A 22,239-nucleotide genomic window follows, 5' to 3' on the forward strand; every position below is an offset into this window, starting at 1 on the left:
TGTAACTTTGGGAAGAGTTTTTGGGATAGCAAAATCTGAATGTGGCGTGGGTTTATGGGGTTTATGGGGTGGGTTTTTAGTTTAAATAATGCTTAAAAACACTAACAAAAGTTTAGGCCCATTAGGAAATTAATTAGGCCCAATTGCTCATTAGTGTTTAATTAAAATATTAAAAATAATTTTAGTTTAATAAAGTTTGTGAATTTATTAGCCTGGTTGCCAAAACGTTCGTATTTTTGTTGAAAAACCAATACCGATAAAATTTACGTCCCGACGTATAAAATCACCTCAAAACTCTATATTTTCAAAAAATAATAAAAACCATCTCCCAAATTTTAAATAATTAAAAACAACTATTTAATAAAAATCATTTTCTATTTTTCAGCCATCGGTCTCCATTCCTCGATTGCAACTCGAATAACCTTTAAAAATATATTTTAATGCAACCATGTAGAAAAATATATTTTAAACATGTAAATATGATCGCATGGACCTTTAAATTTTCGGGGCGTTACACTTTGACTGGATAGAGGCTTTGTACCTTCACGCACAGTTGGAATCCACTTAGAGTAAGCTTGTCTTGATCTGCAACTGAAAGATTCTGACTGATGCTTCGAACTGGTCAGCTGGACTGATCTTTAGTTGGGCTACTGAAATCAGTTGACTCGTCAGTTGAACTGATTTCACACTTTCAGTTGAACTGGTTAACTGGTTCCTTCGTCAGTTGGACACATCATCGGCTGGCCAAGCTTTTGAGGTCTTCCTGCTGAATCACCTATTAGCTGGACAGTCAACTGAACTGCTTGTTGATAAACCAGTTTGACTGATTCAGTTATGGCAATCAGTTGGTTCTATCAGTTGGCATCTCCGATAGCTTCAGTTATGGCTTCGTAAACTGATTATTTCAGTTTTAGCTGTCTACACACTAATGTAAATTATTAGTAACAAGATAACAAGTTTTGTTAAAAGATTGAGAATGGAATCATGAAACTCAGCTACGTTTCGAGCCAATCACAAGCTGCAGACATCCTAACAAAGAGCCTGTTCCGACCACCGTTCATGACTTGGTGTCCAAGTTGGGCATGATCGACATATACAACTCAACCCGAAGGAGAGTGTTGAAAATTCAGAAATTATATAATGATGGGCATTTGAATTATTAGATAAACTTTCATCTACTGTTTTATATTTTAAACTTTGGATAGATTAGATTAGGTTGTTATCTTCTTATTAGATTTGAATAAATTGTACTCCTCGGTTCAGAGAGAGGAATAAGATTTATCTTCTTCAGCATATATTTTCTTATACTAAACTACATTGCTGTTGGAAATGAAGTGAAATGCTCCAATCTCTCCATCTTCCCCATTACTATTGGCCCGGAAAAAAGATTGAAACTTAAGAAGTTATAACATTATGGATTCTAATTAGGATTTCATGCAATTTATGCAACTACATAATTTAAAATATCTGCAGGAAATAGCTATTGAAAACAAATAGAGTTCCATACCTGTTTCTTCCAAATATGAGTGTGCCCTTCAAGTACAAGTCTTCCTCAAAAGGTCTCCATTCACTTTGTTTCACTGAAGCTTCTATTGACTTTCCAATCGAATCTTATGAATGCTTCAAAGGGACTTCCATGACCTCTTTCCCCTTATATTTGATAGCATCCCTGACCTTATTACCAGTAGCATCAAGAAAACAAGTCAAGCCATCTGAATGAAAAAATGTGTGTAACAGATGGTGCAGTGAAGCAGTGCAAAAAAAAAAAAGTTTTCTTGTACATTTATGGCTAAAGATGTAGTCTCTTTACTATTTACATACTCCTCAATAAAGTCATACCTCAAGATTACACTGATCACCACAAACTTTACGGTCCTCCTCGGTATCAAATGGGCAGTATTGCTTTTCACTCTGTCAATCAATTATTTTCTGAAATCAACAAATGGAAAAATCTCAAATATTCTTAGTACTTTCAAAAAACCTTTCGCTTACAGGATAAATTAGATTTTGTGAACAGCCATGCAAAAGACAGTCAAATATCTGTGAACGAAACAAAAATAATAAAATAAATAAATAAAAAAGATTAACAATAACATAGTGAAGGTGGGAAATATTAATGAAAGTGAAAAAATATATACAAACAAAAAAAGAAGAAAAAGTTCTGTCAGGTCATCTACCAGACAACGACGACAAAATAGATTATCGAAAGAATCTAAGGCAGCTATGAGGCTTTTGACCAGAAATGCATCATTTTCAGACTTTATTTCTCCAATCCTTTTCAAATTATGTTCCTCGGGCATCTGATCTTTTTCCATGAGCATGTTGCAGCGCTCCTGCATATACCAGGAGTGAATACATCTAAACAATAGAGAGAGACAGTTGTAAAAATACAGGAAATACAATTAAAAAATGACAAGTAGCATACCTCTCAGAGGAAATATGTACACATTTATCAAAACGAAACACCATGATTTGTGAAAGTTTTATCCCTTCTAATTGTTAAAACTTTTAAAATAAAATATATAGATCACCTCAATTTCCACTGCAGTTCCCCCAACAAATTGGGTCAGTACATTGAGAATGTCAGCACTAACTCCATACTCCTGAAAGGCCATCCTATAATTTTTTTTTTTTGATCAGAAACTAAATTTATTAAATTAACTGAAGTTTACAACCTTGTGCGGATGAGTAATCCGCAACGAAACAGAAATTGAAATTACATTACATTCAGCTTTAAAACATGAAACAACAATGTCATAGCCCTTCAAATTTCCAATCCCTAATTAGATCGCCTAGGTTCAAATGTTTGTAGTGCTGTAAGTTGATAGCCCAAAAAGCGACATTGAATTTAATCTTGTCCCAGACTTGATCGACGTTCTCCGATGTATCCTCAAAGATTCTTGTATTCCTTTCCAACCAAACGGACCAGTAAACGCAATGAATTATCAAGATCCAGAAGTCGGAGAATTTTTTCCCCAGAGGACAGTACGAGTGTGATAAGAACAGATCCTTTGCTTGCCTCGGGAAAGGCCACTGAAATCCCATTTCTCTTAGAACATTGATCCAAATACATCTCGTGAATGAGCAGTGAAGCAGAATATGATCTTGATTCTCTTCATTTTTCCGGCATAAACAACACCACTGCGGCCTTAGCATACAATCCTTCCACCTTCTTTGCACCGAATCACACGTAGACAGTTTTCCCAAGGCCACGATCCACGAGAAAATTTTAATTTTTTGTGGGACTTGCACTTTCCAGATGTTATGGTAAAAATCGAATAATGGAAAGCTAGTGAAAAAGCCCGAAGGATCCCCCAACCAAACTCTAAAATCCTCGATTCCCAACTGCAGACTGACACTATGTAATACTCCTAACAAATCAGTAAACTCACAAAATTCACCCTCATTCAAGTCTCTTCTGAATCTCACATCCCAAATGATAGAAGAACTACCGACGCTACTATCGACCTGAAAAAAATGACTGATAGGCTTATTGGTTACAATGCAGATACGAAACAAAGATGGAAATCTGGCTTTAAAAGACACCCCTCCCTCCCAAACATCCTCCCAAAATCTAATTAAATTACCCTCTTTAGGCACTAGTCTAATAAGTTGATGAAAAGCCCGGTAAGATCGAGAAATAAACTTCCAAGGACTTCTGTAAGTCACCTTATCTGCCAACCCCAAATCCCACCCATTATCCTGTAAACCGTAAATGCTCTTTATAACTTTTTTCCACAACGGAGATCTCTCCACCGAACCTCTCCACCACCACTTACCGAGAAGTGCCTTATTTCTTAGACAAATATTACCCAACCCTAAACCTCCTTTATCCTTTGGTTTGCACACATGTTTCCAACCAACCACATGACAATGTTTCTCCCCTTCATCACCATCCCACAAAAAGTCTCGCATAATTTTTTCCATTCGAGCGGCCGCCAAAATTGGTACTTTGAACAGGGACATGAAATAAGACGGCATCGCACAAAGCACAGACTTGATTAAAGTAAGTCTACCTCCCCGGGATAGGAACGCTTTTTTCCAACTTGCTAATTTCTTGGATAATTTCGAAAACACTGGTTCCCAGAATTCCATCTTAATGGGGTTACCTCCCAACGGTAGACCAAGATACTTAATAGGCCACGTGTCTTTTTTGCACCCAATATTAATCGACAATTCATCCACTTCCTCATCCGAACAATTCAATCCCAGCACCACACTTTTGCTCAAATTAATTTTCAACCCTGAGTTTTTTCCAAACAAATTGAGTATGCTAACAACCTCCAACACATCCTCTTGTGATTTCGCAAAGAACAGAATATCATCCGCGAATTGTAAGTGAGATACACAAATTTTATCTTTCCCAACTTCAAGCCCCATCACCCTGTTGACTGCCCTTGCCTTATCCACCATTCTTCCCAGCACATCTACAACTAAATTGAACAGGAACGGAGATAATGGGTCTCCTTGCCTTAACCCCCTTTCACCTTTTATTTTTCCGCATGGTCTTCCATTATTAAAGACCGAAAAAGAAACATTAGAGACACATCCCCTTATCCACCTCCTCCACCTCTCACCAAAGCCCTTTCTCATTAAAACAAAGTCCAGAAATTTCCAATCTACATTGTCATAGGCCTTTTCCAAGTCAATTTTCAGTACCAATCCTTTCTTTTTCTTCCTACGAAACTCTTCCACCCACTCGTTTGCAATGAGGCAACAATCCAATATCTGTCTACCCTTAATAAAGGCATACTGGTTTTCCGCGATCGTGTTACTCAAAACTTTCTTCAGTCTATTCGTCAAAACTTTGGCCAAAATCTTATACAAACTCGTAATCAAGCTGATCGGCCTAAAGTCATTGATTTTTCGAGCATCGCTTTTCTTTGGGATAAGACATATGTAAGTTTCGTTTGTAATTCCATTTACAATCCCATTGACAAAAAATTCAGCGAACACCTTAACCAAGTCCAATCGCACTGTCTCCCAATTATGTTGGAAGAAAGCCAAAGTGAAACCATCCGGACCCGGCGCTTTGGAACCATCGCACCAGTCCAGATCATGAAGGCCCCTCCCTTCCCCATAAAAACTCTCCCCTACATCCTCTGATTTCCTAAACAGATTCCTATAATATTTCAAAATCTCGTGTTCTATCTCTTTTTCGTCAGTAATCACGCATCCATCATCCAACTCCACTCTCTCTATCGACGCTCTGTTCCTTCTGTTATTTAGTAACGAGTGAAAAATTTTTGAATTTTGGTCCCCTTCTTTGAGCCATTTAACTTTTGCCTTTTGATTTTGAATTTGGAAATTATGAGCATTCACATTGAACAGTTCGCATCTTACATTCTTCCTTTCCATATTTAACTCTTCCGACCAATCGCCATCGACCTCAGTCTCATCCAATTGTTTAATTCTGAAACTCAACTCTTTGGCTTTCACCCCCACATCACCAAACATTTCTCTGTTCCACAAATCTGTTTTCATCAGTTTCAATCTTTGCATAAATCTGTACCCTTCCCACCCCTGAATTCCCCCTTATTCCACCATGTCCTCACCAACTCTTTGAATTTCCGATGTGACAACCATGCATTCTCAAATCTGAATGGGATTGGACCCCATCTCATCTTCATTGTATCGAGCAAAATAGGGCAATGATCCGAAGTGATTCTTGGAAGCACCGATTGTCTAAAGTGCGGGAATAGATTACTCCATCCCCCCGCGAAAAGATATCTGTCCAGACGACAACAAATCGGTTCCGCTCTGAAATTTGACCATGTAAACTTAGCATTCAGCAGTGGGGGATCGTGGAGCTCCAACTCCTGAATCAATGCATCGAAACAGGACATGTTTGTAGTGACCGAAAGACTATTCAATTTTTCTCCCAAATTCCTTACGACATTAAAATCACCCCCAACACACCAACTATCCCCACAAATCGCTTTCAAACCCGCTAACTCATCCCAGAAAAATTCTCTCAACCTTGGTTTTACCGGTCCATAAATTGCCGAAAACCACCAATTAACATCTTCGTTCCGCTTAATTTCAATGGATACCGAGAATTCCCCAACCAAATTATTGCTGACTAACACCACCCGCGGATCCCACATTACAAGAATTCCCCCAGAACTTCCAACCGATGGCAGACTAACCCAATCGACGAATCTTGACTTCCAAACACTAGCTACGAACTTTTTGTCCACCTTTTCACGTTTTGTTTCCAACAGTACCACAATTTCCAGTTTTTCGTTACGAATGATTGTCCTAACCAATTGTCTTCTTCTCGCTGCCCCTCCACCTCTAATATTCCAGCAAAAAATTCGCATTAAAACACACTTGATCCCTCCGAAGTTGATCCTCTGTCAAAGTTAACTCCACTTTGTAATCTAATCAATTCTTTCTTCAAACTCTCACTTGACATCTTGGTTCTTACCCCACATTTACCCCCAGAACCATCTCCCACACCCTTACTTTCTGCACAATCATTTTCCACCAACACATTCCCTGTTTGAATACATCTCTCATTACCAGGCTTTCCATCAACCCTTCCTACCCCACCACCTAAGAAACCACTAGACACACCCAGGGGTGAAAAAGATGACGGTAAAATAGCATTTAACAAAAAAGAATGGTTTAGAAAAGAAGATTGAATACCATTGAGTACCTGTCCCACAAAAGGTTTCGAATTTTCCATAGGAATAGGATTTGGGATGATGTTTTTGCCCTTTGTTGGTGAGAATAACCCATCCAATGCTGCTGGTTCTTCTTCCAGAAATTCTGAATTCTCGGAGCCGAAATATTTTCGAAACTGTCAGAATCCGAGGATTCATACTCCACCTCTAACAGATCATCTTGTGAATCATCAAACTCCATCTCCTTTGCATCCTCTGAATCGATCAACCCTAGGTTCCTGCATCCTATAAATTCACAAATGAGCATATAACATAATTCTGGAAACTGCCAATGGGCTTTGAATGCAAAAAAATCAGCAAAAAGGAATCACACCAATTCAAAAGGTTAATCCAAACTATGATGAAACCACATGTCCCAAAAATCCAAGCTCGTGGAATGATGTACAATTAATAGTTTAATATTTAAAATGCCCTCACTTGTGTAACCAGGAGATCAACAAATAAATGCCTGAAATTCATGTCCAAGGTGTATAGGTATAGGTTGGTCAGGCTTTATGCAGCAAAGGCCACTGAAAGCCAACTAATTGAAACCGCTTGTCCAAAGCTAGAGCTCATAAAAACAGCGAAATGAATAGGGTTTATATCTAATAAACAATGTGCATAATTTTGTTTTAACAGTTATTATACTCCGATGCACATAGAACTATGTGGTTTTGACCAGGAACCAACAAGGAGGAAAGATTACTAAACTGTAAAAATCAGATGACTTAAGTTCTTTCACATTTATAATTACACAAAACTTTCCTACAAACAGATTCAATATTTTACTAATTCTCATTGGAATTATCCAGCCAAATATGGTCAAACCGAGTCAACGGAATAAATACATCGACTTTCACAAATAAGGGTTACCATTTTGATTTCATGTGCAAAGATCCACCACCTTCAAATAGAAAAAGAAAAGAAAATTTTCGATATGTTCATTAAAGACAAGTAGAGCCATACTACTACGCCTAAATATAGTGATTAAAGATCAAGGAAAAAAACATGTGTACACCATTTGGTTGGTGTCAAATGTTTGTGTAGTTTTTCATTGGTTGAATATGTTTCATTGGAGATCGAATATTTTGGAATAACTTTTTGCAATAGGGAAAGGGCTTCAATTTTGTGCTGACATTGTTTTATTCCCTATTTGGTTACAGGCTCTCTTACTTCTTTAAGACTCCTTCAAGCTACTGCTCCCAAATGGGACTTTTTGCACCTAGTTCTCAAGTTAAGGAAATTAATTTGCCAATTTAGGATAAAAATTTTTTTGCATCTTTATTTTAAAGGCAGTTCAGTTCCATGGCAAGTGCTTTAGTTAACTGCTTAATACAGTAGGAACCCAGTCAATTTTTTTCTGGAGAAATTCATCAAGCAGATATCCCTGCTCCTATAAAGTTAGATAGGTTTGGGATCTAATATGTTACAAATTACTATCCACTCTAAGACTTTCTTGTATTTATTTCGGTGTTTTTGGTCTAGTCTCCCAATTATATATAGCCTTTTCTTTTTTTATCCGTTTATTGATTCCCACTTACAGGCACAAACACTATATTACTGGTCCACCAGTCCAGCACAAGTGGTCTTTTTCCTTGTGTTTCTATTCTTTTTTCTTTTTAAAAAATCAAAATCAGAATACACGAAAGCTCTTTATATAGATAAAACCTAATTATACCAGTGTTTTAAAAAGCGTTAGGCAGTAGGCCGGCGGCCAGGCACCCAGGCAGTTTTGTTTACTATATCCCATAGTTGTTAATAGCCCCCGTAGCCCTCGCTATAGCGAATAGCGTGGCGAAGCGACACCACATCGCGACGGACCGCTACGCGCCATGGACTTTGCAATAGCGCTCGCTATCCTCGCTATTGGCTCTATAGCGACGATCGCGATAGCTGAAATAGCGGCGCTATTGCAAAGCGAAGCTACATGCTTATTTATGTCTCTTTTTCTTCCTAATTTTGGTTTTTTTGCCATGTACTTAGTTAGGTTTTTGCTGGAAATTATATTTTCTGCATTTATTGCTTTATTTTTGTGTCTTCTATGATATTTCAATGAAAAACTTAAAATAATTTCAGGTTTTAGTATTTTACAATTAAAATTGATGGAATATTATGCTGAAAATTAAGGTTTTTGAATTAATGTTACTATATACTATATATTATATATTTATATACTTGTGGCGCTTTACTTTTAAATAACCATCGCTACGCTATTCGCTATGCGCTATAGCCACGGGCAACCTTTGCGCTACGGGGCGCTATGCGCGATTGACAACTATGCTATATCCCTAATTCTTCTTTTAGTTCATTTCTATATTTCTCCAACACTCCATCTGTATCGGATTCAAACTCAAAATCCATGATATTATTTTGAAGTACAGATCAAGGTACATGTTTTTTTTAAAAAAAATATATTGACAAGCATGATAGTATGATAATAACGTATTTGAAATATTCTGATAATAAAAATTAGATTTCGAGGTGATGTGCTTTTNGATTCAACAACGGAGGTGACTTTGAGAGTTTATTATGTTAGGTGAGTTATTATGGGGTGGGACTCACATTAAATTAAATAATAATAAAAACTCATCCCACATCGATTTTTTTATTAAAACTGAACAAGGGAATTAGTTATAAATAAAGCTCAATTCCTTCAGTTATTGTATCCCAAAATCAAATGCTTTTTAGCTTTGATAAATAGAGAGTGCATTGAAAAAAAGAGTGTATTTTTTTCTTGAGTGCGGGAATTCTCTTGTGTGAGTTAGAGAAATTATTTTCTCGATATACTCGGGTTGGGAGTGTGAGAAATATTGAGTGTATTGGTGTATACACTTGTTGTAATATTTCTTCCGGTTATAAAAGTTGCAGTGCTCCGTGGACGTAGCCTATATTGGGTGAACCACGTAAATCTTTGTGTTCTTGTTGTTTATTTTATTCCGCAATTTTTTTGGGTACTATTATCATCGTGGTGGGGTGTAATTCCCCAACAACTGGTATCAGAGCCTTGTTGTTAAAATTCTTAAGAATTCTGAGTATGCTCTGTGGTTGCAGCTTTGTATGATCTTCCACATCAGAAAAGATTTTTTAGATTTTTTGCTAAGGCTAGAGAAGTGATGGCCGGAGATGATGGATCGGGACCGGGAATCAACAAGTTCGACGGTACAGATTTTTCGTTCTGGCGGTTACAGATAAAAGATTATCTGTACAGTAAGAAGCTGCATCAACTTTTATCAGGAAAGAAACCGGAAAAGATGGAGGATGATGATTGGGAGCTCCTTGACAGACAGGTTTTAGGTGTCATACGATTGACCCTAACAAAGAACGTAGCGCATAACGTGGCAGAGGCCAAAACCACGGAGGAGATGATGACCATTCTATCAGACATGTACGAGAAGGCATCGGCAAACAACAAAGTACATCTCATGAAGAAGTTATTCAACTTGAAGATGGGAGAAGGTGCTTCGGTGGCAAAACACATAAATGAATTCAACACGATTGTCTCCCAGCTGACATCGGTGGACATCAAATTTGATGATGAGATTCGGGCACTTACTCTTCTGGCGTCTTTACCAGACAATTGGGAACCGATGCGGGCAGCGGTTAGCAACTCTGTTGGAAAAGGAAAACTACAACTCAATGATGTTAGAGATCAAATCCTTGCTGAAGAAGTTCGCAGGAAAGACTCGGGTGAAGCAACATCATCGAGATCTGCTCTAAATCTTGATAACAGTGGAAGAGGCAGAAGTGGTGAAAGGAGTTCCAACCGATGGCGCGGTAGATCCAAATCAAGAAATGGAAAAGACAAAAACATCCTTGAAAAGAATATGAAGTGCTGGAGCTGTGGTGAGACTGATCACTTGAAAAAGAACTGCAGATCAACGAAGAATAATGCAAATGCTGTCACTGATGAAGTACATGATGCTCTGCTATTATCCATGGAAAGCCCTGTTGATTCTTGGGTTATGGACTCGGGAGCTTCGTTTCATACCACTGGTGATCGCGATGTATTTGATAATTACATCGCTGGCGATTACGGAAAAGTTTTCCTGGCTGATGGAAAACCCTTGGAAATTGTTGGTATGGGTGATGTACGGATGAAGATGTCAAATGGATCTGTCTGGAAAATCAACAAAGTCAGACATGTACCAAAATTGACACGCAATCTGATCTCGGTGGGACAGCTCGATGATGAAGGCCATAATGTGACCTTCGGTGATGGTTCCTGGAAAGTGAACAAAGGAGCCATGATTGTTGCTCGAGGAAAGAAAACTGGAACATTGTATATGACTTCCAGTTGCAGAGACACATTAGCAGCTGTGGATGCTGGAGCCAATTCAAGTCTATGGCATTATAGACTTGGACACATGAGTGAGAAGGGAATGAAGATGTTGGTGTCAAAAGGAAAGCTACCAGAATTAAAGACTGTTGAACACCAACTATGTGAAAGCTGTATCTTTGGAAAGCAGAAGAAGGTGAGCTTTTCAAAAGGCGGTAGAGAACCGAAAGCAGCAAAGTTGGAGCTGGTTCATACTGATGTATGGGGACCATCTCCTGTGACATCCCTTGGAGGCTCGAGATACTATGTCACATTCATTGACGATTCGAGTAGAAAAGTTTGGGTTTATTTTCTGAAAAATAAATCTGATGTTTACGAGACCTTTAAAAGGTGGAAAGCCATGGTGGAAAATGAGACCAACTTGAAGGTGAAGTGCTTACGGTCTGACAATGGTGGAGAATATGAAGATGATGAGTTCAAGAAATATTGTGCACAGAACGGGATCAAGATGGAGAAAACCATTCCTGGTACACCTCAACAGAATGGTGTAGCTGAAAGGATGAACAGGACCTTGAATGAACGCGCAAGGAGCATGAGATTGCATTCTGGATTGCCAAAATCATTCTGGGCTGATGCTGTTAACACTGCAGCATATCTGATCAACAGAGGACCTTCGGTACCACTGGACTACAAAATACCCGAAGAGGTTTGGAGCGGCAAAGAAGTAAACCTTTCTTTCTTGAAAGTGTTTGGATGTCTATCCTATGTTCATATTGATTCAGCAAGCAGAACAAAACTTGATCCGAAATCAAAGAAGTGCTTCTTTATTGGTTATGGAGATAATGAGTTTGGTTATCGTTTCTGGGATGACCAAAATCGGAAGATCATTCGGAGCAGGGATGTAATCTTTAATGAGAAACTTCTGTACAAGGACAAGTCAGACATTGGAGCTGGAGATGAATGTCCTGAAGTCAAGAAGACTGATGAAGTGCCATTGACAAACATTCCTGTGAATGAATCGAAAACCAGTAACCAGGAAGATGAAGAAGAAACTGCACAAGATGATGACCCACAAACTCCGGTGATTGAACTCAGGAGATCTTTGAGAACCATTAGACCACCTGATAGATACTCCCCTGCACTTCACTATATTTTGCTGACAGACAAAGGTGAACCGGAGACTTATGAAGAGGCAATGCAAAATGATGATTCAACCAAGTGGGAGTTGGCCATGGAAGATGAGATGGATTCACTGTCATCCAATCAGACGTGGGAGTTGACAGAACTTCCGCAAGGCAAAAAGGCGTTACATAACAAGTGGGTGTACCGGTTAAAAGAAGAGCATGATGGTAGCAAGCGGTACAAGGCAAGACTTGTTGTAAAAGGCTTCCAACAACGGGAAGGAATTGATTACACCGAGATTTTCTCTCCGGTGGTTAAATTAACCACTATCAGGACTGTACTTGGACTAGTGGCGAAGGAAGACTTACATTTGGAGCAGTTGGATGTAAAGACTGCGTTTCTTCACGGTGACCTAGATGAAGAAATTTATATGAAGCAGCCACAGGGCTTTGAAGTACGGGGAAAAGAGAGAATGGTATGCAAACTTCAGAAGAGCTTGTACGGTCTCAAACAAGCTCCAAGACAGTGGTACAAGAAGTTTGATGGATTCATGAGTGAAAATGGATTCCTAAGGTGTCAAGCTGATCACTGCTGTTATGTGAAAAAGTTTGACGGTTCTTATATCATACTACTGCTATATGTAGATGATATGCTGATAGCTGGAGCTTGTCTGGAAGAAATTGATAAACTCAAGAAAGATTTATCAAAGGAATTTGCCATGAAGGATTTGGGTGCTGCAAAGCAAATCCTTGGAATGAGGATCTTCAGAGACCGGGTGAATGGATTCTTGAAGTTATCTCAAGAAGAGTACGTGAAAAAGGTGGTTAGCAGATTTAATATGGATGAAGCTAAATCTGTGAGTACTCCTTTGGCTAGTCATTTCAAACTAACCAAAGCACAATCACCATCGACGGAGCAGGAGCAGGCTTATATGAATAAGGTTCCTTATGCTTCTGCTGTCGGAAGCCTCATGTATGCAATGGTGTGCACAAGACCAGACATAGCACATGCAGTGGGAGTTGTGAGCAGGTTTATGAGTAATCCAGGAAAGCAACACTGGGAAGCAGTTAAGTGGATTCTCAGGTATTTGAAAGGTACTGCTAGTTGTTCTTTATGCTTCAGGAGATCAAAATTTGGCTTACAGGGTTTTGTCGATGCCGATATGGGTGGTGACCTGGATGGCAGGAAAAGTACTACTGGATATGTGTTCACATTAGGTGGTACAGTTGTAAGCTGGGTGTCTAAGCTGCAAAAGATTGTTGCGCTTTCGACTACTGAGGCTGAGTATGTTGCAGTTACAGAAGCTAGCAAGGAGATGATATGGTTGAAATCCTTTCTGGAGGAATTGGGTCAGAAGCTTGAAGATAGCACATTATACTGTGACAGTCAGAGTGCTATTCATTTAGCAAAAAATCCTGTTTATCATGCTAGGACAAAGCATATACAGGTTAGGTACCATTTCATCAGATCAGTGCTGGAAGATGGAGTCTTGACGCTGGAGAAGATTCCTGGAAGTAAAAATCCAGCCGATATGCTCACGAAGACGGTAACCATGGACAAACTGAAGTTGTGTTCAACTTCAGTTGGACTGCAGGTATAAATGGAGATATATGAGCTGCTGCAATGATGGTGTGAAGACATGATTGAAATCAAGTCTTCAAGTGGGAGAATTGTTAGGTGAATTATTATGGGGTGGGGCCCACATTAAATTAAATAATAATATAAACTCATCCCACATCGAATTTTTATTAAAACTGAACAAGAGAATTAGTTATAAATAGAGCTCAATTCCTTCAGTTATTGTATCCCAAAATCAAAAGTTTTTTAGCTTTGATAAATAGAGAGTGCATAGAAAAAAAGAGTGTATTTTTTTCTTGAGTGCGGGAATTCTCTTGTGTGAGTTAGAGAAATTATTTTCTCGGTATACTCGGGTTGGGAGTGTGAGAAATATTGAGTGTATTGGTGTATACACTTGTTGTAATATTTCTTCCGGTTATAAAAGTTGCAGTGCTCCGTGGACGTAGCCTATATTGGGTGAACCACGTAAATCTTTGTGTTCTTGTTGGTTATTTTATTCCGCATTTTTTGGGTACTATTATCATCGTGGTCGGCATCGCTTCGGGGATGTAATTCCCCAACATATTCATCTTCCTAAACTTTGTTTTTTATTTTATTTTGAACTGATTATGTTTGAATTGTTGAGAAGCATTTTTAAACATCATTTATACTTACGAACTAAGTTTATTTTATCAGATTAGAGCATCCTTTGTTTGACGTATGATTTTATTAATCTTATTTGATTGTACTCCTGAATTTTCTGAGTGCGTGTTTTGTTTTTAATGTTTTCAAAAAATAGCTACCTTTGAAAGATTTTATATACAACAATTGAGATAGACAAGACATAATATTACATATTATGGATTTAGATTGAGATCGAATGATAAAATAAAATAATGTGTGCTAACTATAGATAATTTAATCGAAGGGTAGTGTTTTTCATAGAATTTAACAGAATATTGATTGTTAAACAATTTAAAGAAACGTAATTGTTGCAAATTAATATTAGGTTTGATATAACTTTAGATAGTATATTAAATAAACTAGGAAAACCCGTCATCCCAGAAATAGATGGAATTTCAATAAAAATAATAATAATTGAGGATTGTAGGGATTGGCATTCTGAACTGAAATCTTAACAATCTTTTCTCGACTAACTTTTCCTTGCTATCTGATTACCTTGGTTGGTATTTGAGAATTTTATTGTATTTTATTTAAATTGTTCAATTTTTTTCATATGTTAAATATAGTTACACAATTTTATTTGGTGCTTGCAAGTTAGTCCGGGTGAAACAACAACCCGATTCTCATGTCTATATTAAAACTCGACATTGTATTCTTGCGGTCAAATCAAGCTATTTTATTTAAAATGGGCATTGTATTTTTATATAATTTTTTAGTGTGAAATAAAGCCCAATCAAGTTTTTGAGTCCCAGTTAGGCCTAACCATGCTTTCAAAGCCAACGGTTTTGGTTCCAACAAAAGGTAAAATAGGTACCGAACCACTTGGACCGGTTCCTGCTTCTAAGGTTTCCGATTCGGGTTTCAACGGTTACGGTTTGAACAACTTTGAACTAACATTTATTCTTTTAAATTTAAAGGAAAAAATAAAAATAATGATACAATATGTGAGAAGTGAAATTAGTTGTTCAACAATCATACTTTGATTTTATCAAAATATAAATAAAAATAAGGGGTTAAATGGGGCTAAATTTAATTCATTTAGATCAAATAGTTTAAATTATATAACTTACAGTGCTAGGTATTATACAAGATCTTAAAATTTAAGATAATTTACGGTTGCAGTTCCGGTTCCTTATTTTTAGGAATTGGAACCGAACTGTAAGTTCACGTTTCCGGTTTCAGTTATTGGATGTGGACATGTGGTTCCTGGGAACCGTGGTTGGGCTTAGTCCCAGTCGTTCAATACAAGGCGATTCATGAAGACTAGTAAAGTAGTTGACAAGTGGCAAAAAGTCAAATCACATGAAATATGGTACATAAACATGGACAAGGCATATTATGTACATCATAAACAGTAGACAAACATAAAAATACGATCTTCTGCCTCAGAAAATTCATGTTTCTCTCCCTCCATTCCTCCGAGCTCTTCTTCGCTATCGCTACAGATCAATGCCTCACTACGATGTTGATCGTAGTAAATTCGTCTCCTTCCAACAACTGATTGGTCTTCAGTCATTCTCTGATTTCTGTGGATAATGCGAAGAATTCATGCAAAAACAATACCAAATGTAAACTTTACTTCATGTAGGACCACCACAAAATGCACATAGGTTAGCAAATTTTAATCATGCAAACAAAAAGGTGGACAGACACAACAATTAAATATATTGCCCCAAAAGCAAAAGTATATGATGAATTCAAATTCAACACATGAACGATGTTCTTCTAATCTCGTCTATAAACAGCCATTTGGCCTAAAACCTTTAAATTATCAAACAAGCTTGCACAAGTTCTGTCCATACCATTATATCCTTCAATGCTCTTATAGAAAAGTATAGAAAAAACCATATTATATGCTTTACGGGGATAAAAAAACACGGTTAACTAATACCATCATTTATCAAATGCAAGTGGTCTAAACCACGCTCTTTGTGGTTCATGATTTTGGACTAACGTTTCAACTAAAACCACTAGCGGCATGTCACAGCTACTGATACAATATCCAAATCAAGGTATTGCAATATGATCCCATAAACAAATTAAGGACAACAGAAAATCTTCCTCATATGATTCAATCCAGGCATCACTTGACAGTGATATAATAAATGTACCATTTCATGCCATAAATGTGCTAATTCTCATACCTGTTCAGAAAAACTTCCAATTTTCATAACATTAACAGATACTTATTTCTTCAGGAAAAAATGAAGATCTACAGAAAAACTAGGTACTACCTCCATCTACAAAATAAAATGGTCAAATAAACCACATAGCAGAAGTCTATAAGATTATGGTACCTATCTAAGAAAATCCAAGTGGTATATGGAAGCAACTTCTCAACAATTGGAAGTTTGGCAGTCGCAGAAAATGCAATGTCTTCACTGCTAGTATTTTCTCTGCTATTGTTAATGGCATCTCTATCTGCAGATCCTTCAGCAAGCCCGCTTACTTTGCAGAGAGGATTAACCATTCTCAGAGATAGAAAGTTTGCAGAATCATTACTCCTTACAACAGTAAGATCATTCCTTGATTCAGTCAATGTTTTAATATCAGCTACATAAGCTTGAACCTTCTGGCTATTTTTCTCTAGTTTTTCCTGAGCAAAACAAAAAATAAAATAACCACCTCATCTCTAAGAAAAGTCGTTGTTAGAGAAAATTAGCAATTCAAAGTGGAAATGTTGATCAAGTTTATTCACTTAAGATATCAGGATTCAAGCTAATGGTCATGATAGTTAGTCATTGATCGTGGTGAATACGGGAAAAAGATTTCGGCTTTACGATCGTGTTGATCAAGTTTATTCACTTAAGCTTGAACCTTCTGCCTATTTCATAAGGCTAACTTCTGATAAATTATACGTAAAAAGTAAAGTTAGTCATTGGTAGTGGTGAATAAAGGAAAAATATTTCAGCTTTACGAAGAATTAAGATCCAGTCTTTTGAATTTGATGCCTTAATCTTGCTATTGGCAGAGATAAAACTAAATTCAAGATGACTAGAATAAATCAGCAGATATCATACAATAAGAGGCTAAAATTATGAAAATTACACCAATTAAAGCAACCCTTTCAGACTGAATCTGCCTTTCCAGTTGAGTCAATTTATTCATCAAGTTTGCAATTGCATCACTGCTCTGTTCCTCATAAGATTTCTGTTGAATCAAATCCAAACAGTAAAAACAATCATATCTCCAATTGCTGAAAAAAATTCGCCAGATCAAAAATAAAACATGAAAAGTGATACCAATTTTAGCATGCAGGAAGTAAAATTTTGCATATTTATTTAAGCACAATAGAGGATATCAACAAAATTCAACCCATTATGAGAAAATCTGATCCCTGCAATCGGAAAATTTTCCATAGCATACTTTAAGGACGAAAATTGTTGGAAATGACACCCCACAAAAAAAAACGTTTTTGCCAATCTCAGTTGGCCTTCCCTCCTTTTTTTGCTACACATAACCATAGAAAATGAAAACATTATCATCAACGAAGAATCAACACAAAAAATGAAAAACCAATCAATACCAAGCGATGATCAAACATCTCGAAACAGGAAAAATTATAGAGATGAAACATGGAAAAATAATTCGAGAGATAAATGATCGGAAGGGAAAAAAACTCTTGATTTGGAAGTAAACGCGTTGGATACCATGATGTTTATTGGTGTCAAGACTTGAGAGTGGGAACAAGAAAAAGATGAAGGAGAGGGGGAGGGGGATGCTGACGACCACTGTGTACTGATTCTACTGAAGTATCGTGTGGTGTGCTCTAAATTCTTGTAAATAATAGTTAATTTTTTGTCTTTATTATTATTTACATCTAAAATATATTTTAATCTCTTTTAAAACATTATATATTTCTATTTTTATAATTATAATGTTTGGAAAAAATCTGACGGACTTTTTTTTTTTGACGGTAAAACTCGTAATTTTATTGCAAAGAATCATCAATTACAAGATTAACCAACCAAGATGGAAATTCTCCATTCATCCATACAAAAGATGGTGGAGAGGAAAAAACAAAATAAGCCAAGTAATGAGCTATTTTATTAGCTGATCGTCGAACATGACTTAATTCCGAGATAATAGGTGCCTGAATTTGTGCTCTGATATCTGCCACACAAAAACCAATGTAGCTAAGATCCTCTTGATGGGTTGTGACTGCTTGCACTGCCAACAGAGAGTCTGACTAAATCCTTTTCATAGAGGAGCTTGATCCCTTCCCATATTGCTAAAAGCTCACCATGCAGAACCGATAATGGTTGGTTGATTTGTTTTCCAAATGCTAGCAACAAACGGCCTTGTGAGTCCCTAATCACCCCCCAGCGCTGTAATGTTGCTTTTCCTCATTGAATACTGCATCCACGTTCATCTTTAGGGTGCATCTACTTGGCGGTGTCCACATTCTATCAGAATTAACCACCACCGACTGACTAGCAATTTTTACTGATTTCCTAGTCTTCCGGAACTCACAAAGCATTGCGGAACTCCAGCAAATATTTTCAGCCATCGGTTTGAGCCCATCTCCATGGATAAAATTTTGTTTTTCTTTCCAGATGCCCCACGTGTGAACCGCAAGATTCTCAAACTCCTCCTTGGATAATTGTTGTTTCAACCACATGCATATATCAAGGGTGCTGGTTTGAGTTGCTCCTCTAAGAAGATTTGCAAAAGGCGATTTCTTCCACAAGTGTTTAATTGCAGCGCAGAAGAATAGTGTGTGGCAGGTCGAGTCCATGGGAAAACTACACAGGTGATGTGACTTCGTTGAAATGGGTGAACCGGGTAAGGAGCTCCAACGAGTCCAATCAATAATTTATAGATTTTTAGGGAATTTGAGTGAAGATAATGGCTTCAATAGCACCTGCAAACAATGAAAAGAACTCTTGAATGGGTGCCGGAGGGGTGTCCGGCGTGGCCACTCCGATGCTTAAGTCAGCAGGTTGGAGATGAGTCCAAGTAATATTTGGTGGAAAATAGGTGTAATGCTTAAGAGTTCAAAGATTTCAGAATCGGTAAATGACATTAATACCTACTATTTATAGTAGAAGATGAGGTAGGTTCCTCGATTCCAGAGCTAACTATTAAGTATGGTAGGTTGGCTACCCATACCCTATCTTCTGATGACTTCTAGGACACTCAAAACCCAAGTTGTTCTGACAGATTAGACGTCTTGTATCAATCATACTCGAGTGTGGTTCAATTTTCGAGGTGGCTCGGGCAATTGATTACCCGGGTACTTATATGAGAGCTCGGGAGATCGGGCTGGCCGGGAGACCGGGCTGCTTGAAGAATACTTGGGAAATATGTAGTGCTCAAGCTCTTGATAGTGTCCGGGTCATCAGCGACCCGGATCCTTATGGGGGTACCACCACCCATCCCTAAAATAGTCGGGCTAGAGCTTGACTCGCTGTCCCGATCAGTCCAAGATAATTAACAGTGCACAAAATTGGAGCCTTCAAATATCCCAGAGATGAGATGAAATGCTGAGACCTCCTATCCCCCGGATTCATAATAACTTATTGTTTAACATTCTTGGGCCCTGTCGCTGTTACCACGATGACACGTGTCATAGCATGAATTCCCGCCTAAAGGACGTTTCGCATTTCGAGAAGTGGATAAGTCTGACGCCTTGATAACCGTACACGTCTTTTCACCTCTTGGCCCCATTTCCAAAAACGCATCCTAGACGTTCGTGCATTTATAGATCAACGGCTGTGATTAGATCCTTCCTCCTATACATAGCCATTCACCCACTTTTCAATTGTACTAACAAACTGTCATCCAGGAAACACAATGGTTGGTGCAAGCAGTTCGAAAACTCCGAGTATGACCGAAGCCTTCAAGGAATCTGCTCTAGAGATTCGAAAATCTACTATGGAAGATGAAGTGTTTCACGCAATTCTTGACTACTGGGAAGAGCTTCAGGGGCTGAAACTTCTTTATGACTCTGGAGAAGCTATCACTCCTAGCCTGGAGGCCAAACTGAGGAGAGTGCGAGAGCACTTGCATATAGCTGAGTGGGTAGACGTCTTTACAGATGGTCGTATCTACCAATTAATGCTCCGGAAAGAAATAAATATCCTTAAGCGTATTGCTGACTCAGACAGCTTCTTGAAGACTTCCACCGGGCCTTTAGCCGCTTGGGTGAAAATATGGATAATTGCTGTAGAGGAAGAATATGATGATGTAATACGTGCTAATGTCTATGGTTGAATAAAATACTAATTCTAGCCTGTCTTTTGTCGTTACTTTGCTGTAATCCTTTAAGTTTATCAGTTGATACATATATATCGCGAGTGGAACAAGATTAATTGATAAATCATAATGCCAAGCCTTAACATCTCCCGGGCTTTCCTTGAAATGCTCGGGCCTCATGCCTCCCGGGCTCTGAATACGGTGCTCTGTCGGTTGTTCTTCTCGGGTATCCCAAGAGACGTCATTATGACACACGCTTCGCACTCATATCATTCCATGTTCCAAGAATCTGTTAATTCTGATACATTGATATCTGTAGCTCCGTCTTTCTTCATAAATAAAAAACGTTTAGACTAGCACACGGCTCTCCATCTTCTTCAACATTAAATACCACCTGTCTATAAATAAGAAGATGAAAGTGAAATAAGAACAATAATCCAATATGCCGAGTTCGAGTGAGTCTACCGCTTGTAGCAGCACGCATGTCATCGACACAGATGAGATGCTTCCTTATCTGGAAGACTTGAAGAAGACTATTGAAGAACATATCTCGGTAAAGGTTATGTCTTCATGGTTCAAGATTCAAGATCTCCAGAATTCTTATCAACATGGTTTGGCATTTACTCGTTCCCATAGAGCAGTAGCGAGAAGATACAAACAACAATTTGATGTCAACCATGTTACAGAGCTAGCAACTGATCAAGTTCTCCTGCATGCAATACTATGGAAGGAGTGGCATCAGCTAGAGAAGATCTCCTCTGCTGAATCCTTCACTAGTTTAAAAATCCATGAACTGAATAATTGGATAGTTGAGTGGCAGGATTCTGTAAGTTCTGAAATAGCTGCTGTAACGTGGCATAGATTATTTCCTTAATAAAATTTTAGTAGATGTAATTCTTTGTCTTCCTATTCTTCCGCCAATGAATTCTGTGAACCGAGTAGTATATAACTAACGCGTAAAACCGAAATGCCAGAAACTAATGTTTCCTGAGCCTAACATAAATTGCCGGGTTCTCCCCCCGTCTGAGCTTAAAATGAAATGCCGGGTTCTCACACCACCCGGGTTTGAAATAAAATGCTGGGTTCTCATATCACCCGGGTAATTGATATGGTGTTATAATGACGTATGCCCTACTGCAAATCTGTCAGAATCTGTACGTATTCCGAGTGTATAAATGATCATGACGCCTCGATTTATGCCCCCGTTTTTTCAAATGTCCCGCCCAATCATGCCGCTCAATTTTCGAGGTTAATCTGGTTCGTTTGTTTTGTTCTGGATCAAAGGCTTAGATTCGTTCCCACCGCATATATATATTAGTCCTCCTGTTTTCGAAAAAAACACTTTCAAATTTAAAACTTCGGCGAAGCCCTTGCGAATCTTCTCCCTGAAGCTCCTCCACGCAAAATCACATGGCTCCAACGATCCTCGACCATCCTCCTCCTAAAAACTCGTAAGTTTCTCCTTCGTAATATGTCTAATTCCACTTCCTCTACCTCTGGAGCTAATGTGCGGGGCTCTCCTAGCGATGAATCCACCGCATTGCGCTCTGACTCCCCTCCGTCTCTCCCTCGCCGTTCTATCACTCAATCTTCTAAAAAACAAAAAACCTTTCTAACCAAACCCTCCTCTTCAAAACCTTCCTCCTCGGGCACTTCCCGAGCCCCAGGAAAGGACAAGGGTAAGGGAAAAGCTCGGGTTTCTGACCGCCCTTCTTCTGAGGCCCCGGGAGTTCC

At 38.3% G+C, this 22,239-nt stretch overlaps 1 protein-coding gene across 2 annotated transcripts; it reads right to left on the bottom strand.

Annotated features, from left to right (window-relative positions):
* Positions 1–1,046: 1,046 nt before the first annotated feature.
* LOC140957616 (histone-lysine N-methyltransferase EZA1-like) lies at positions 1,047–18,079 on the bottom strand. Of its 2 annotated transcripts, none has more exons than XM_073414945.1 (9): positions 17,834–17,952; positions 17,356–17,457; positions 16,605–16,903; positions 15,672–15,833; positions 2,532–2,616; positions 2,178–2,333; positions 1,993–2,040; positions 1,840–1,911; positions 1,047–1,674 (listed from the first exon to the last, which is right to left on the bottom strand). In XM_073414945.1, the coding sequence occupies exons 1-9, from the start codon at positions 17,882–17,884 to the stop codon at positions 1,612–1,614; spliced, it is 1,038 nt and encodes a 345-aa protein (XP_073271046.1). In that variant the 5' UTR covers positions 17,885–17,952; the 3' UTR covers positions 1,047–1,611. The 2 variants fall into 2 exon arrangements, with proteins under 2 accessions (XP_073271046.1, XP_073271047.1); XM_073414946.1 differs by lacking the exon at positions 17,834–17,952 and adding an exon at positions 17,958–18,079 and having other exon boundaries at positions 1,054–1,674.
* Positions 18,080–22,239: the final 4,160 nt, after the last annotated feature.

This window comes from Primulina huaijiensis, chromosome 14 (assembly GCF_012295235.1).
Source record: "Primulina huaijiensis isolate GDHJ02 chromosome 14, ASM1229523v2, whole genome shotgun sequence".
In the NCBI taxonomy this organism is placed as follows: Eukaryota; Viridiplantae; Streptophyta; class Magnoliopsida; order Lamiales; family Gesneriaceae; genus Primulina; species Primulina huaijiensis.